An 18,089-nucleotide genomic window follows, 5' to 3' on the forward strand; every position below is an offset into this window, starting at 1 on the left:
CCATGATCTGGCTTGGCATGGGGGTAGTCTACGAGCAGAAAGTCATCTAACAGGTGGAGCACGAATGGCAGCTTGCAATTATTTAACAGGATCCAGCAAAGAGCTTCTGACAGCGTGTCGAAGATTTTTGGACTGCTGCTGCACCCGAAGGTGAGCCTAACTGCAAAATACATTTTCTCTCTCCATTTAACGCCGAACAGATGCCATTGAGAGGGGTGTAGAGGCATGACTTTAAACGCGTCTGTGATGTCAGCTTTTGATAACCACGCACCTCTACCTGCTTGTTTGATGAGCTTGATGGCGTCGTCGATTGTGGCATAATACAAAGAGAACGGCTGAAGCGGGATGAGGCTGTGAATGCTTTGCACTCCACTTTGATGAGGGGCGGATAAATCGATGATGAGACGCTTTTTGCCAGAATATTTTCGGGTAGCAACGCCTATGGGGTTGATGCGCGATACGGGAAAAGGAGATTTATTCAGAGGTCCCATCATGAAACCGTTCTTGACTTCTTTCTCCAGTAGGGAGTCTACTATTTCGGGCTCTTTCAAAGCGGACTGCAGGTTATTACATGCGTGCGACATTTTAGGCAACCATATCAAACCGGCCATGAACCCTTGGACCAGTCCGGTTAACAAATAACTGACAAAACAGCGGTTTGGATGCTTCCTTAGAGCCTTCCCCAGCGCGGCCACGTTGACTGGGGTTGAAGGTTTTATTTTTTCTTTTCCTTCCTCACAAAGCGGGTTCGTCTGGGACACACAGATTTGGGATGCCCGTCCCCGCAATAGCTGCAAGCATGAATATATTTACAGTTGGAAAATTTGCATACACTTTCATTAAAGTTATGGCACATTGGAGTCCAGGATGTCACCTTGTCCTCATCGGATTTTGGGCCTGCCGGCAGATGGGCTATAGCCACGGATTTAGGACACAGGTTGAATGAGTGGGAGAAGGAACCGCAAATGGTGCAAGAAAGCGCTTGGCGGCCAGTGCAGTGCCTGCTAATTAGAGCCAGGTCGACCACGGACCAGTCCAGTCTTTGGTTGAACCTCTGGATGAACATGGCAGCCCTGGCAGAGAATGATTTATGGTACTCGTAGAAGAGGGTTCCCCCGTATGACATGGCGAGATCGGCAATTATGGAGAGATAGGTATCCAGCTCGGCTCGGCGGGATGGATAGACTTCGCATATGACATCTCTGTATACGCCGTAAGCAACGGTGAATTCTGCTAATGTCAGGGTCTTTCGCAGTCTGGGGTCGTTATCTTTCAGCAACACAGACACATCGCCACAATCTACCACACGCTTGTCATGGCAATCGGAGCACAGCAGGATTTTAACTAGATTGATGTCATTACCTGCGAGGATCTGGCTTCTCAGGTTGCAGGAGATGGCAGCAGCGGGAGGGTAGAATGGGACGCCGGTGGAGATTGGGACTGCACTTCCCAGGGTTCTGCGCGGGATAGAGACGCCGTCGGGTGCCGGAGTGACGTCTTCGGCCCGCGACGAGGAGGAAGCGGCAGGTTCTCGGGATGTAAGCGTGGCGGCCTGGAGAGGAGAGCTGGAAGACGAAGCTGTAGCGGCCTCTAAATCCTGGATCCTGGAATTCATGCCGGAGATAGATGCCTGGATAGAAGACAGCGCTGCCATGATGACGTCGTTTGCCGGAGCTGCGGGAGCGGCTGCTGACGTCGGGGCTTTAGCTTTTTTGGCTAGCGGGGCAGCAGCTGGAGCCGGGGCGGATGCTGGGTTCTGGGAGCTGTGTTTGCGCTTCGCTGAAGCTTTCCGAGGAGCGGAAACAGGCTGCTGATCGGCGGGTGGAGATTGAAGCCCGGCGTGATTTAAAAATAAAGTGAACAGTTCCTGGTGAGACGCGCCGACCGGAGCGGTGACGTGGTTGGTGAACAGGAACTCCAGCAGCTTCGGAATCGGCCAGTCGTTGAGCAATGGGGGATCTGTGGCGTTGCCTTTGCCTGCTAGGCGAGAGCTTCGGCGGAGAGGTGAAACCCTCTCTTCGACGTGGAAAGCTTCCTCGGTTTCGGGGTTTGGCTGAGGCTCCATATCGTCGTATTGCCATGGGTCGTCGTCGTGGATGGAGGGCGACGACATCAGGAGCAGCAGGGTGAGTACAAAAGCGGATAGCGAATTTTTCTTCATACGGGAGATTGTTTGCGAAAAAGCCAGCAGAGAAGCAGCGAGGGAGGTCGGGTTAGAGCTGTTTAAGTAGTGCGCTCTGAATGCAATTTCCCAATAGGAACCGAGCCCGGGGAGTCAGCTGGGCTGTCAGCTGGGCTGTCAGCTGAGCGTCAGCTGGTCTCCTCGGTTTGACAGCTGCGCTGTTGCTGCTGATTTAGAGCTTGACGTTGTGGCCTGCCAGAACTAACACTACGCTCGATTTCTTGTTGGTCTGCTCTGTCTGGGGTTTTTCTTGCTGCTACGCTCCCTGCTTATGCCGTTCATGATGGCTCATGAAGGGCAGGAAGGTGCTCTTCCTGCCTCAGGCTTTCCACGCAAGCGCGTGGAAGAGCAGGGAGTCCCAGAACAGTACCATACCGCCAAATGAAACTTGTGCAAATAAATAAAGATTCTTTTTGACAAAGTGGTCCTGACTGAAATAGAGGTTATCACCACGGAGGTGGAGCGAAACAAAATAATATTATTTGGTTCCCTCAAAAGCGGGATTAAAGGCACACAGAAGAACGCAGTGTGGGCCAAGATAACAGCGGCGGTGAACAGCGTTGGTGTTGACGCACGGAGTCCAGCCGAGGTTGTATTTTATTTCTTGTAAAATATAAAATAAATAATATAATATATAATAATAAATATAAATGTACTACTGCTGAAATACAAATCCTTTACATGTAGGTTAAAAAAATGGAGTGATATGAAAATCGCCACCAAAAAACGGGCTGCTGCGTTTAGGCGCAGCAGCACCCAGACTGGGGGAGGACAGTCTGACCCAGACCTGACGCTGTCGCAGCAGGAGGAACGGGTGGCAGCGTTGATGGGCTCCCCGACCATCATGGGGATAAGAGGCGGTGGGGACACTGATGAGCCTGAGCTGGATGACGGTAAGAAAGGTGACACAGTCTGTAAAGTGCAACGTTTGTTGTATTTTATTAGTATCACTTATACTGGGTGCCATGCAAAACAAAGTAGAATAAAAATAAAATGTCCCCCCCCAGAACAGCCAGGTCCAAGCTGCGCGCGAGGGGGCCAGGCAGGAGTGGGAGAGGAGGGAGAGCCCACTTGCTCAGCTCCACCACGCGCTGCTCCACCACCAGCTCCAGCTCCAGCTCCACGCGCTGCTCCACCACCAAGCGCCCGGTTCATCACCCAAGAGGTTCTAGACAGGCAGAACGAAATATGTCAATTGTTAGGACATATAAACAATAACCTGGTTGCAATAAATGACACACTAAAAACAATAAAACCAAGATCATTCATTGTTGTGCTGTGTTTCTCTACTGACCGTTTTTAAAAACGCTGAATAATGTTGTCTCTCCTCTGCAACTGGGGCTCCAGTGTCCGGCAGAGGAGGAGGAGGAGATCCCTTGGCAGCCGAAAGCGGCTGAGCAGCCATTCATCGCTCTCCTGCAGAAGATCCTCCCGTTGGTTTCCGTTCCCGACGGAGAGGAGCATATTCCTCTAACAGCAGGAGGTCTGCCATCATCAATGTGTGATGACGGTCAAAGTTTCTCGCCCGTAAAATATGGGATTGAATGTGCATCTGACCAATCACACTGGATATCTGTCAGGCCACGCATTGCCTTAATCACCCAGGATTGCTCATGTCAGCCTGACAATCGGGCTGTCTCAAAATGTTGTTTTAATTCATTCTTAAATGTATACTGGTACTGTATACTTGTTTTGTTTTCTTTGTTTTATTTAATTTCGTTTGTTTTGTTTCATTTTATTTTGTTTTGTTTTATTTTACTAATGACAGTAACAACACTGCATCGCTGCATCAGTATGATCTATTTATGATCCGACACAGCCTCTGTCCTGACTCCTGCATGCTTTACGCTGGTTCCAAATGTGCGTACACCTGGTCAGAGCTGGCGTGAGATTTGTGCGTACCGTACGCTCACGCTCAGTTTCATAAATGCCGATCCTTGCGGTGAATTTGGTGTACACCCATTTTTTCGGTGTACGCAAGTTTGATAAATGAGGGCCATGGAGAGGACCAGAAAAAGGAGAGTAAAGGACAAAAACAAAATGCAAAGAAAAACCCAACAGAATCCTAACAAAAAAAGCAATAGTATATTGTGTTACCCATAGACACAAAGTAGTCTCTGTCCTTTAAGGAGGATTTAAAACAGTGTTTGAATCAGCTCTGAGATCTTATAATATTAAGACTGAAATCCTTCCGTTGTCTGTTTATGTAGATGTCAGTGAAGACCTTAACAAGAGCCATCTCAGTGCTGTAATGTGGTGTTGTGATTGGAAGACAATACAGTTTTTTTTAGTGCCAAGAAGTTGTTCAGCTGTTGAAAAAACGCCTTTTCAATGGTCTTACTTAAAAACGGGAAGTTTAATACAGGCCTATATTTGTTCATTAATGACGTGTCAATAGACTGGCTTGATGACTTCAGTGTTCAGGGCCGATGGAAAGACCTGAGTGGAGAGACATGATTACAATTTCTAAAGATCTGAGGTCATGCAAGTTTAAACATTTTTGAAAAATCTTTTGGTAGAAAATCAATGTTGTTTAATGTTCTCCAAATTGTTTCTGTAGTTGATTGGATAAGATTGTCTCAAGGCATTTGAAGACACAGGGTGGACACAAGGAGAACACATGCTGCACCTGACGGCGGCACTGACGAAGAAGGAAATCAATTCATTGCAGGCTCTGGTGGATAAAAGTTCAGAGGTCACTGACACATGAGGGTTTGTTGGCTTGTCGACAGTAGCAAACAAGGCCTGTGGATTATTCTTGTTTTGGGTTATGATATCAGAGAAGAAGGTCCACCTTGGATTTATCAGTTCCAAAATATCTATCAAATATAAATGTGAATTCTCATTTTGCTGATTTTAAAATGTACCTGGAGATTGTTTTTCGCCATCTGGGTTCAGCTTTACGGCATTCTCTCTTTTCTACCAGTGTGGCTTTTCTACGCTCTTTTCTTACCAGAGGCAGGGATCACCTGCGCGGGTGCAACCGCATTAATATCATTTGGAATTTTAGAGTTGAAATGATCTTCAGGTTTATTGACTGAGACCCAACAGAGGTGGATGTGGAAGAAAAAAGTAAGTAAATGCTTCAATAGTGTTTTCAGGGATTTACCGATTTGTGCTTACGTCTCTGTGAACATTTGTCACCACAGCCTTAGAAATGTTCATACCCTTGGAGATCATTAAGTCCAGAGTGAGCCCCTTATTGTTGGTGGGCTGCTGAGTCAGTTGATAGTTCAAGAACACAACACAGTTCTTTCATACCTCTGAGTTGGGGATAGTCACCATGGATGTTAAAATGTCAATAATAACTACACAGTTGAAGTCAGTACAGATGACAGACACCAGTTCAAAACAGTCATCAAAAAAGGTTGCACAGTATCTAACTGGCCTGTAGCTATTAAGCAACATAGCCTGAGGGTAGGAATTCAGCTGCAGAGCCACATATTTGATGTATTTTTTCATATTCAAAAGAAGCTACAAGCATGGGAAGGAATCATTGAACAAAAGTGGGAATGTGGTGGTGGAGCAGGTTGGTGAGGTAGGAAGGGGCTTGGTTGTTGGGGGCTTTGTAGGTGAACAGAAGGACTTTGAAGTGGATTCGTTGTGGGACAGGGAGCCAGTGGAATTTCTCAAGGATGGGGGTAATATGGTCACAGGAGCGGGAATGGGTGAACGGACGGGCAGCAGAGTTCTGGATCTACTGATGTTTATTGAGGATGTTGGATGATGAACCGTAGAGAATGCTGTTACAGTAGTCGATTCTGGATGCAATGAAAAAAAGGATCAGGGTTTCGGCAGCAGAGAAGGAGAGTGATGGACGTGACGAGCTATGTTTTTGAGGTGGAAGAAGGCCGTTCTGATGATTTGACTGACATGTTTTTCAAAGGAGAGGTTGCTGTCGAAAATGACTCAAAGGTTGTGGATGGTAGGGAGACGGAGTGGAGGTGTCAATTGTGAGGCAGAAGTTGTGATCTTATCTTATCTTGCGATTGACTTTTGGGATGGGGGTATAGGAATGTCAATGTCGATAGTGATTGCCAAGTGGTCAGAGATGTGGAGGTTGAAGCTGGAGAGTTGAAGTGGTGTAAGACCATTAGAGCAGACTAAATCCAGGATGTGACCATGGCTGTGGGTGGGGAAGTTGACATGTTGTATGAAATTTAAGCATTGAAGCAGATCCAGGAAGTCTATGGAAGATTTACGATCAGTGTTGTCAATATGGATGTTGAAGTCACCCAGGAGGAGAACTGAAAGAGAGATGGCACAAAGCTGGGTCAGAAGGTCAGAGAGAAACAAGGGGTTTGGCTTGGGGGGGCGGTAGATAATTGCAGTGACTAGGGGAGTAGGACCGTAGAGTTTGAATGCAATGGGCCCTAGTTTCGTGGTGCAGCGCAGGGTGGCGGAGCCGGCGCAATGCAAGTTTCGACCAGCGCAGCCTTGCGCACAGTCAGTTTGTCAGTTTGGTGGATTGCCTGTGCCGAGATGGGTGTGGCGGCGCAGCAGGGGGAGGCATCACAGATTCAGCTTGGCGCAGTGAAAGGTTCGTGACAAAAAGCCACGCCGAGACTGCGCCGAAAGCCCGCCAGCTCCAACCTGGTCTACTCCCGGCACAAGGCGAATTACAGAGTGGCTCACTGGCGCGCAGTGCACACACGTCACCAAGACCTCACAGGCAGGTTTCCACAGTTCCAGGCACATTTAAATGCAATAAATAATCACAACAAACTCTATTTAATGCAACTAATTGAATCAACACGTGAATTTATATCTATATAGATTTTCCCGTCACATTTGACGTCAGATCAAAGGTGGATGACACGCGTAACGGAAACTGCTGAAACTGTGATACGAACTAACGAGTTCACATCTCTCTCAGCCAACCACAGACACCCTCAGCATCAGAGAGTGAGTATAAAGAAGAATTCAAAAGAAATAAACAGAGAGAGAGAGAGAGAAAGAAAGAAGCTGCTGCTGCTGCTGCTGTCTTCTGTCATTGGGTTGTCAAGTGACGAAACTTGCACTGCACCTCGCCTCTGCACATTAAAGGTGAGGAGAGGAGCTCATTTGATTGGTGAAGATCTGAATCAGCTGTGTTAATCCCACTCCACACCTTCTCTCCTCCTCATCTCCCACTCACACCTTCTCTCCTCCCTCTTTCCCACTTGCGGGGGTAGGAGTGACGGGAGGAGTGCCTGCGCCAGACTGCGCCGTGCACAAAACTTGCAAAGTCCAGGCGGACACACTCCATCGGCGTGGCGCAAGTGCGCTGAGCCCCGACTGCGCCTGGTGTACGAAAGGGCCCAATGTGTTCGAAAGAATGAGCAGCAGCGATGGAAATTATGGTGGTTTTTATGTCCTTTCTGTGAAAAGCAGCAACAGCATTGTGGGATACCGCCTCCTAACCACCTCCCTGCCCTTCCGGACGAGGTTGGTCAATGTATGTGAATCCTGTGGGTGTAGTCTGGTTGAGTGAGAAAAAGTCCAGGGGTTTGTACCAGGTTTCACTGAGACAGAGGAAATCAAGATTATTTTCAGTGATGAATTGATTTAGGATGAGGCTTTTGTTGTTGAGTGAGCGGGTGTTAAGCAAAGCCAGTTGCAGGTGATGGTGCTTTGTGATAGGCTGGGAGGACTGAGGAAGGGGCTGAAGATTAGACAGATTCACGTGTTGTTTGTTGTGATGACGTAGTGACAGAGTTGGTGAACGACAGGACCACAAGGATGGGATAGAATTTGGGGATGTGAAGTGGTAGGTGAAGAAACGGCCAGAGCCTCTGTGTGAAGGGTGGGCTCTGCAAAGTATTCCAGCTTCTTTCAGATGTGGCCAGGGGGGAAGCTGGTGGGGGGAACAGTATTCAGAGGTGCCAGTGTTGGTGGAGATGGAGGTTCCGGGAAGGGTGTGTGTGATGCATGTGATGTAGATAGTCATTCACGTGGAGAGGAATGTACAGTGTGTAGCAGGTTAGCCACTAGCATTCGGCCTGTTTGGGTGGACTCCGTCGGTGCTAAAGACGGAGTAACCACGGGAGGAGCATCAGCTGGGTGAACTGGAGCGTCATCAGACATGATGTTATTGTGGAGAGGGGGTGGGATGATTGTATTCAAGCTTGTCGAGATGGAGTAGGGTTGGAGGTAATTTTGGTGTCAACAGAGACCAGCTCCTTCATCTGCTTAATGAACTCCAAGAGGGGGGAGGAAGGGGAAAGGGTGCCTGGAGAGAAGGGTGAAATGGACAGGGTTTGGGGGCGTGAAGGAGGTGGACCATCATAGGTGTTGGTGAGGGGGATAAAGGGAGCCATAGACTCCTCCTCTAGGTTCTGATGTCTCCCGTGATCAAAGCCCCCTTTGGATGGAGGATGACGTGGTTCTCCTTCAGGGTTTCTGCCTTGCTGTGTTATGTCTACTTCCTGTTTTGATCCATCTTGTCTTTTATCTTATGAGACACATTACACAGGAGGTAAAATAGGTTAGAGGTGAACAATTGTACTCCAAAAAAAAGTCCATCTGCCTTTAAAAGATCTGTTCCCAGAAAAAGTTGAAATGGTAATTTCCTTGTCTGGGCGGCAGCAGAGGGCCACTGATAAATACCTCAGAGAGCTGACAGTCTTCAACAGATCAACAGAGTTCAGTTTCAGCACTTAAGACTTTTGTTTGACAACGTCATTGACATGATGTACACACAGAATTATGTTTTTCACAGTTGGGTGTGCAGCAGAAGTCATGGACCATATTCTTGGGAAAACATTATTTTCGTGAGGTTCTTGCTGCACATGCTTTTTCCATCAACTTCCATCCACGTCGGCCATATTCATGGTGTGAGGCCCAGTCTATAGTTTTCCCTGCAGCCTTTTTTCAGTCTGAACTATGGTCAGTCCTTACCCTCCTGTGTGAAATCTAGAGGTCATCACAGGGTGATATTCGGTCCTGCAACAGTGGAGCAAATCACTCGGTTGTTGAGGAGGATTATTGCCAGTTCTACACTTTCACAGCTGCCCATGGCTGTGGGTTGAAGAGGTGCTCTCCCGGATGATGATGCAGTCTGCCAAGTCTCAGGGTGCTAGGCTCTGCCTGTTATTTGTCCTCCCAATTACCAGGGAAATGATTTACTCTTAGGCTCTGCACCAGGGAGGATGACTACATTTCTGCTACATAGCCCTCCCATTTCTTAGTAGTCTTGTTGTAGGTAATTGACCATGTGTTAGCATGCTCCTCTCCACTGTTTGAGTCAATTGTAAAGTGGTGTGAATAGTAATCTTTTGTAGAGGTTTGTTTTTGTCATCAGTGGAAAGGGGGACATTTTGCTATTAATTAGCTTCAGCCAAGTGCCACATAGCAAGCCTATGCTGCAGTGCCAGTCACTCACACACTCACATAGGTCATAAATGTGAGGGCATATGGTAATATCCTATAATATCCATAAAGAATTTGGGTTCCAGTGACTTGTAAGTAGCATGAAGCGCAAGTACAGAGCAAGCAAGAAAACATCTACACTGCAATATGCTATATCATAGTATTTCTATAGGCATTCTATATACTATGACATATTTATATTTTCTATTGCATTTTATGGCGTAATATACTATGCCATTTTATAACATGGCATGCTATGCCTTTCATACAATTATTATGGCATATTCTACTGTGTTTTTTTTACTGTACTGGTATTTTGTTTTAGTTTTATGGCATATAATACAAGGCCTTTTTTATTAAATTTTTGTGGCGTAATTAACTATGACATTTTGTTTTTAATTACTTTTCAGTTATACTATGAGGTGTTTATGAGATACTAAGCACTCACATTTTTTTTTACTTTTTTGACGTTTTTGTGGCATATTTTGTAATGCATTTTTTATATAAATGTTTTGACACACTATACTATGAATTGTTTTATTAACTTTATTTCATACTGTTATTGACATATTTATAAACATTTTTAGGACATAAAAGAGGCAGGCCATCCCCAAATCAGTATATCAGCGGTAAGATCCCCGGCTCCTCCAGTCTGTGTGTGAAAGTGTCCTTGGGCGAGACAAATTGCTCCCAAAGGCTATGCCATCGTTGTTTATATGGGTTAGAATATATCCTGATGGACAAGTGGGACCTTGCATGGCAGCCTCTTCCATACGTTTATGAATGTTGATGATGTGAATGGCTAAATGTCGACATGTAGTGTAAAGCCCTAAATGGGGCCCACTGCTCATAAGACTGAAATGGTGCGTGTTGTGTGCAATAGTAACCGAGTAGATTACATTACATCACATTTAGCTGACGCTTTTATCTAAAGTGACTTCCAATAAGTGCATTGAACAGTGAGGGTACAAACCCAGAACAGCAAGAATCATGTAAATTCATCAGCTTCAAATATGCCAAACTACACAGTGATACATATATATGCAGGATGTAAGTGCAGCAAACCATCTTCTTAGCTAAGGTGCTGTCTGAAGACATGTGTTTTAGCCTGCGGATGTAGATGTGTAGACTTTCTGCTGTCCAGATGTCAATGGGGAGCTCGTTCCACCATTTGGGAACCAGGACAGCAAACAGTCGTGATTACGTCGAGTGGCTGGGTGTCCCTCGCAGTGAGGGCGCAGCAAGCCGATTGGACGATGCAGAGCGGAGTGGACAGGCTAGGGTGTAGGGTTTAACCATGTCCTGGGTGTAAACTGGGCCTGATCTGTTAGCAGCACGGTACGTAAGTACTGGTGTCTTGAAGCGGATGTGGGCGGCTACTGGTAACCAGTGAAGGGAGTGGAGGAGCGGTGTAGACTGAAGTCGAGCTGCTGCATTCTGGATGAGCTGCAGAGGTCGGATGGCAAGTGCAGGCAGACCAGCCAGGAGGGAGTTGCAGTGGTCTAGGACGTGACAAGAGCCTGGACCAGAGCCTGGACCAGAACCTGTGCCTCCTTCTGGGTCAGAAGGGGGACGTATCCTCCAGATGTCGTGCAGCATGTATTAGGGCTGAACGATATATCGTTATCGTATCGTTATCGAGATATGAACATTCAAGATATCAATATCGAAAAAGCAACGATATAAACGATATAGATTTCCCCCCGCGCTCGCCCGGCTCGGGCAGTCACAATAAACATCATTTTTACGATTGCCCTTGAATGCACCGCTACGGCCAGCCAACCACAAGCCTTATTTCATGCTTGCTGTGGATCGACAGCTGAAGCCAACCAATGACGAACATACGAGGGCGGGACTCCCGCCCGAGTGAGGGAGACGGAGACTGACACACACGACATACACAGCGGGGAAATCAAAAAGAAAGGAAAAAAAAAAGTGACATGAGTACGGAAGATAATGCGGCCGGTGGCGGTGCAGCATCTGATTTATTGCCAAAGCATAAATCATCCTCCATCATTTGGAGTTATTTTGGATTCAAAAGGGATGATGTGAACCAGAGCGAGGTTTTGTGCAGGTCTTGCTTTGCGAAAGTGGCGACGAAGCAAGGTAACACAACAAATATGTTTCACCACCTGAAACAACACCATCGAATGCTGCACGAAGAGTGTATTGCACTGAGAGAAACGCCGGGGACTTCTCAGTCATCCCAAAAGAAGCCCAAGCAAAGTACGATTGCTGATGCGTTCAGTAGCGTAACACCATATGAGTCGGCGTCCACCAGACACAAAGAAATTACAGACGCTATAACATTCCACCTGGCGAAAGACATGGTACCCGTGTACACAGTTTCAAAAGAGGGCTTTAAAAAAATGGTTTGGACGCTGGACAAGCGTTATAAAATACCATCCCAAACACATTTCAATCAAGTGGCCATTCCAAAACTCTATAATGAGTGTAAAATGAATGTTGAATCCGAGCTCCGTGAAATCGATCATTTCGCGACAACCACAGACCTGTGGTCGAGCCGGACAACCGAACCTTACATCAGTTTAACGGCCCATTTCATTACAACAAACTTCGAACTCAAGACCCGTTGTCTGCAGACGTCCTTCTTCCCCGGGGATCATACGGGAGATAATATAGCGCAGGAGATGAGAGGTGCGTTAGCAGACTGGGACTTGAAGGAGGACCAACAGGTTTGCGTGACGACTGATAACGCATCGAACATGATAAAGGCTTTGGAGGTGAATGGCTGGACGCGCCTTCAGTGCTTTGGACACAGGCTACACCTGGCAATAGGTATGTTTTGCTATGTTTATTTTAATAACTTTGAGACAGAGAGAAAGAGAGAGGGGTGTGTGTAAGGGGGGGGGGGTGAGAGTGAGTGAGAGAGAGAGAGCAATCTGCATTAATATATGGTTATTTAGCTATTGTAGTATATTTATGAATTATTTTGTACATCTATTTTTTTCTAGAAAATGCAGTGAAAGGTGACAACCGGATCAGCCGTGCAACAGGTGTCTGCAAAAAGTTGGTGTGCCACTTCTCACACAGCTGGAAAAAGAGAGTGGCACTTGAGCAAGCCCAGAAGCGCCTCAACCTTCCAGTCCATGGACTCATAACTGAGTGTCAAACTAGATGGGGGTCGAGGGTTCTCATGATTAACAGGATTCTGGAGCAGCAGAAAGCACTCCATGAGGTCCTCTCAGAGGACAGAAACACCCGGCACCTAATTCTTGGACATCAGGATCTGGATGTGCTAGAGTCAGTCAGCAAGGCACTGGGGCCACTGCTTGAATTCACGGATGCTCTGTCAGGGGAGGATTATGTTAGCGTTTCACACATCAAGCCAGTACTCAACCTGTTTAACACAACCATCTTGGCACCAGACGAGGGTGACACTGACATGACCAAGTCCTTAAAAAAGAAAATGTTGGAGTACATGAATAGCAAGTACGAAGAGAGAATCACACAAGAGCTCCTGGGTGTGGCATCCTTCTTAGATCCAAGATACAAGACACAGTACATCAGTGTTAACGACGTCCCCATCATCAAAGCCAGACTGGTATCAGAGATGAAGACAATGGAACAAAAGGTAAAAATAATGGTTAGAATGGATTAAATGAGAACAGTTCAGTTAATGTTTAGGTTTAAATTTAGCTGAATTGTGTTATTCATGGGACCCGGCCGGGCACAGCCCGAAAAGAGCGACGTGGGCCCGCCCTCCTGTAGGCCCACCACCCGCAGGAGGGTTCAGAAGGGGCCGGTGCGGTGGGATTTGGGTGGCTGTCCTGGGCGGGTACCCAATCCCCGGACGGTGACTCTAGCCATGGGGACATGGAATGTCACCTCACTGGGGGGGAAAGAGCCTGAGCTAGTGCGGGAGGTAGAGCGCTACCGGCTACAGGTAGTCGGGCTCACCTCCACGCACAGTCTGGGCTCTGGAACCCAACTCCTTGAGAGAGGCTGGACTCTCTTCTACTCTGGAGTTGCCCGCGGTGAAAGGCGCCGAGCTGGTTTGGGCTTGCTTATAGCCCCCCAGCTCGGCCGCCATGTTTTGGAGTTTTCCCCGGTGAACGAGAGGGTCGTTTCCCTGCGCCTTCGGGTCGGGGATAGGTTTCTCACTGTTGTTTCGGCCTATGGGCCAAACGGCAGTGCAGAGTACCCGGCCTTCTTGGAGTCCCTGGGAGGGGTACTTGAGAGTGCTCCAACCGGGGACTCCATTGTTTTACTGGGGGACTTCAACGCTCACGTGGGCAATGACAGTGTTACCTGGAGGGGTGTGATTGGGAGGAACGGCCTCCCCGATCAGAACCCGAGTGGGGTTCTGTTATTGGACTTCTGTGCTGGTCACGGTTTGTCCATAACGAACACCATGTTCAAACATAAGGGTGTCCATCAGTGCACATGGCACCAGGACACCCTAGGCCGGAGGTCAATGATCGACTTTGTGGTTGTGTCATCTGACCTCCGGCCGTATGTTTTGGACACTCGGGTGAAGAGAGGGGCTGAGCTGTCAACTGATCACCACCTGGTGGTGAGTTGGATCCGCTGGCAGGGGAGGAAGCTGGACAGACTTGGCAGACCTAAACGCGTTGTGAGGGTCTGCTGGGAACGTCTGGTGGAACCCTCTGTCAGGGAGGTCTTCAACTCCCACCTCCGGGAGAGCTATGACCAGATCCCGAGGGAGGCGGGGGACATTGAGTCCGAATGGACCTTGTTCTCTGCTTCCATTGTTGACGCGGCTGTTCGAAGCTGTGGCCGTAAGGTCTCCGGTGCCTGTCGTGGTGGCAATCCCCGAACCCGGTGGTGGACACCGGAAGTAAGGGATGCTGTCAAGCTGAAGAAGGAGTCCTACCGAACCTGGTTGGCTCGGGGGACTCCCGAGGCAGCTGACGGGTACCGGCAGGCCAAGCGTGCTGCAGCACGGGCGGTCGCTGAAGCAAAGGTTCGGGTCTTGGAAGAGTTCGGGGAGGCCATGGAGGAGGACTATCGGCTGGCCTCGAGGAAATTCTGGCAAACCATCCGGCGCCTTAGGAAGGGGAAGCAGCCCTCCACCAACACTGTTTACGGTGGAGGTGGGGAGCTGCTGACTTCGACTGGGGATATCGTCGGGCGGTGGAAGGAATACTTCGAGGATCTCCTCAACCCCACTGACACGTCTCCCATTGGGGAAGCAGAGGCTGGAGACTCAGAGGTTCATCCACCCATTACACGGGCTGAAGTCACCGAGGTAGTTAAGAAACTCCCCGGTGGCAAGGCACCGGGGGTGGATGAGATCCACCCTGAGTACCTCAAGTCTCTGGATGTTGTGGGGCTGTCTTGGTTGACATGTCTCTGCAACATCGCGTGGCAGTCGGGGACAGTGCCTCTGGACTGGCAGACCGGGGTGGTGGTCCCTCTATTCAAAAAGGGGGGCCGGAGGGTGTGTTCCAACTATCGGGGGATCACACTTCTTAGCCTCCCCGGGAAAGTCTATTCCAGGGTGCTGGAGAGGAGAATTAGGCCGATAGTCGAACCTCGGATTCAGGAGGAACAATGCGGTTTTCGTCCTGGCCGTGGGACACTGGACCAGCTCTATACCCTCCGCAGGGTGCTCGAGGGTTCATGGGAGTTTGCCCAACCAGTCCACATGTGTTTTGTGGACTTGGAGAAGGCATTCGACCGTGTCCCTCGTGGCATTCTGTGGGAGGTACTTCGGGAGTACGGGGTCGGGGGCCCTCTGCTAAGGGCTGTTCGGTCCCTGTATGACCGGAGCAGGAGCTTGGTTCGCATTGCCGGCAGTAAGTCAGACCTGTTCCAGGTGCATGTTGGACTCCGGCAGGGCTGCCCTTTGTCACCGGTCCTGTTCATTATTTTTATGGACAGGATTTCTAGGTGCAGCCGTGGGCCGGAGGGGATCTGGTTCGGGAGCCACTGGATTTCATCCCTGCTTTTTGTGGACGATGTGGTCTTGTTGGCTCCTTCGAGCCAGGACCTCCAGCATGTCCTGGGGCGGTTTGCAGCCGAGTGTGAAGCAGCCGGGATGAGGATTAGCACCTCCAAATCTGAGGCCATGGTTCTCGACCGGAAAAAGGTGGCTTGCTCCCTCCAGGTCGGGGGGGAGTTCCTGCCTCAAGTGGAGGAGTTTAAGTATCTTGGGGTCTTGTTCACGAGTGAGGGAAGGATGGAACGTGAGATTGACAGGCGGATCGGTGCAGCGGCTGCAGTAATGCGGTCGCTGTATTGGTCCGTCGTGGTAAAGAGAGAGCTGAGCCGAAAGGCAAAGCTCTCGGTTTACCGGTCAATCTACGTTCCTACCCTCACCTATGGTCATGAACTTTGGGTCATGACCGAAAGAATAAGATCCCGGATACAAGCGGCCGAAATGAGCTTCCTCCGCAGGGTGGCGGGGCGCTCCCTTAGAGATAGGGTGAGGAGCTCCGTCACACGGGGGGAGCTAGGAGTAGAGCCGCTGCTCCTCCACATCGAGAGGAGCCAGTTGAGGTGGCTCGGGCATCTGCATCGGATGCCCCCTGGACGCCTCCCTTGGGAGGTGTTCCAGGCATGCCGCCCCGGGAGGAGACCCCGAGGAAGACCCAGGACACGCTGGAGTGACTATGTCACCCGGCTGGCCTGGGAACGCCTTGGGGTCCTCCCGGAGGAGCTGGGGGAAGTGTCTGGGGAGAGGGAAGTCTGGGCGTCCCTGCTCAGGCAGCTGCCCCCGCGACCCGGTCCCGGATAAGCGGAAGAAAATGGATGGATGGATGGATGTGTTATTCATACAGTGATGATCATTCATATATTATGATACTGTATTATAATATAAAACTAATTAAATGTTTTTCTTCTGTTTTTTTACTATTTTCTAGCATTCTGTTGAGTGCACCAGAGTGGAAGAAGTTTCACCCCCACCCACCAAAAAGGCTAAAAAGTCGTTGGCAAGCTTCTTCAAAAGATCCACTGCAAGTGCCACAGTACCAATCGATCCCACTGCTGCCATAGAAGCTGAGCTGAGTGCATACATGCAGTCCTCTACAATTGACAACGAAGAGGACCCCCTTCTGTGGTGGAGAATTCACAAAGTCAACTTTCCCCAGCTCAGCAACATGGCAAGAAAATACTTGTGCATGCAGGCCACCAGCTCTCCCTCAGAGAGAATTTTTAGTGCATCAGGCAACATCGTGAGTTGTGAGAGGTCCTGTCTGAAGCCAGACATGGTTAACAAGCTAGTGTTCCTGGCAAAGAATCTGTAGAAGTTGTGCTGTAACTACCTCTGTTGTGTTATGCATTTTCTGCATACTGTTATGTTGTCTTATGAAGAATATAAGATGTTGTACTTCAATGCACTTTCAATGTTTGACCTTCCAGCTGCTGCATATATTGGTTATTTATTGTTAAAGCAGAGCTGCAGTAAAATGTTAGATTTTTTATTTATTGATTAGTATTATGTTGATGTTGATGACTGGCAGTAAGTTCTCATCAATAAAACTGCAGTTTCCACATTCTTTTGTATTATGATGTTTTTATTTTTCTGAAAAATGCTTGGTTTTCACCGAACCGGTAGTCATATCATATCGTATCGAGATATCTGGCATGAATATCGAGATATGAAATTTTGTCCATATCGTTCAGCCCTAGCATGTATCTACATGATCGGGTTGTTGCAGCAAAGGTGTCGGTAAGGGAGAGTTGGCCGTCGAGCATCACACCCAGGTTCCTTGCAGTCTGGGTGGGGATGGCCACAGAGTTGTCAATGGTGATGGTAAGGTCTTGGGTGGGAAAGCCCTTCCCTGGAAGGAAATGCAGTTGTCCAGGTACACTGTAAGAAAAAAAAAATGTAAAAAAACGGTCAATGACTGGTGTTACCACCTGGCTCTAAGGTGGCAACAAGGAGGGAGGCGACACACAGATAAAGCACAAAAAGGTAGTTTTATTTGACAAAACTAAATGAACTTATTTAGAAATAATGTGGTGTTTAGGTAAGAAAAGGAGTCAGTCATGTCAGCAGTGTGTGGCTGTGTGGACAATATGGTGAGATGTGTGCTGTATAGTGCAACAAACCAAACAAAGGAAGGAACAATCATGGGTCTGGAGCCAGCTGCGAGAGGGAGAGGCTATCCAGAGGGCCGACTTATATGCACTCTGGAGAGCCCAGCCCACATGGGCAGGTATAATCACGACCCTCCCACTCTACCCCTAACCACTCCCCGTACCTGCAACACAAAGAAGAGGTAAACAGATAGGCAGACCCTTAAAATGGAGGTCCTTACTAGGATCCCAACCGAAGGTACAAGAAAACAGAAATACTACCAACAAATACAACTATGGATTTTAATCCAGTACACTCTAGTACATCAATGTCAACATGTGAAATGTCTATACAACCTGCAGACAGTTGCCAATCTGGACCATCAAAGCTACCCTCTCAGCAACCTTGGTACCTGGGAAGCACATTTAAGAGAAAAAAACTAGAATGGACAGAGACACTGCTGGGAGGAAAGACACAACATAAGTTAAATTTACGTCATAGCTCTGGACATGACATCAGCTACGATATTTTCAACTCCCTTTACAT

At 48.3% G+C, this 18,089-nt stretch overlaps 2 protein-coding genes and 1 long non-coding RNA gene across 6 annotated transcripts in view; 2 read left to right on the plus strand and 1 right to left on the minus strand.

Moving 5' to 3' along the window:
- Positions 1–1,288: 1,288 nt before the first annotated feature.
- Positions 1,289–18,089, minus strand: part of sorcs1 (sortilin-related VPS10 domain containing receptor 1) — a 274,281-nt gene continuing 257,480 nt past the window's right edge. For all 4 annotated transcript variants that reach the window (XM_084004951.1, XM_084004950.1, XM_084004952.1 and 1 more), the window contains one exon: positions 1,289–1,299. The gene's annotated coding sequence lies outside the window, so the exon portion shown is untranslated. The remainder of the gene's footprint in view (positions 1,300–18,089) is intronic.
- Positions 2,628–3,281, plus strand: LOC311010496. Its single transcript, XR_014596802.1, has 3 exons — positions 2,628–2,771; positions 2,870–3,075; positions 3,190–3,281. It is a non-coding gene; the product is annotated as an uncharacterized lncRNA (long non-coding RNA).
- LOC311010474 (E3 SUMO-protein ligase ZBED1-like) lies at positions 11,729–16,809 on the plus strand. The gene is made up of 3 exons (XM_084004984.1): positions 11,729–12,331; positions 12,508–13,127; positions 16,384–16,809. Exons 1-3 carry the CDS (start codon positions 11,860–11,862, stop codon positions 16,765–16,767), a joined length of 1,476 nt encoding a protein of 491 aa, XP_083861110.1. The 5' UTR covers positions 11,729–11,859; the 3' UTR covers positions 16,768–16,809.

Source organism: Eutrigla gurnardus (assembly GCF_963514095.1).
Source record: "Eutrigla gurnardus genome assembly, chromosome: 3".
NCBI classification, from domain to species: domain Eukaryota; kingdom Metazoa; phylum Chordata; class Actinopteri; order Perciformes; family Triglidae; genus Eutrigla; species Eutrigla gurnardus.

Coding starts and splice junctions, on each gene's coding strand:
- LOC311010474 (XM_084004984.1), top strand. CDS start 11,860: ATGGTACCCGTGTACACAGTTTCAAAAGAGGGCTTTAAAAAAATGGTT. Junction 12,332..12,507: donor CAGGCTACACCTGGCAATAG/GTATGTTTTGCT, acceptor ATTTTTTTCTAG/AAAATGCAGTGAAAGGTGAC. Junction 13,128..16,383: donor TGAAGACAATGGAACAAAAG/GTAAAAATAATG, acceptor ACTATTTTCTAG/CATTCTGTTGAGTGCACCAG.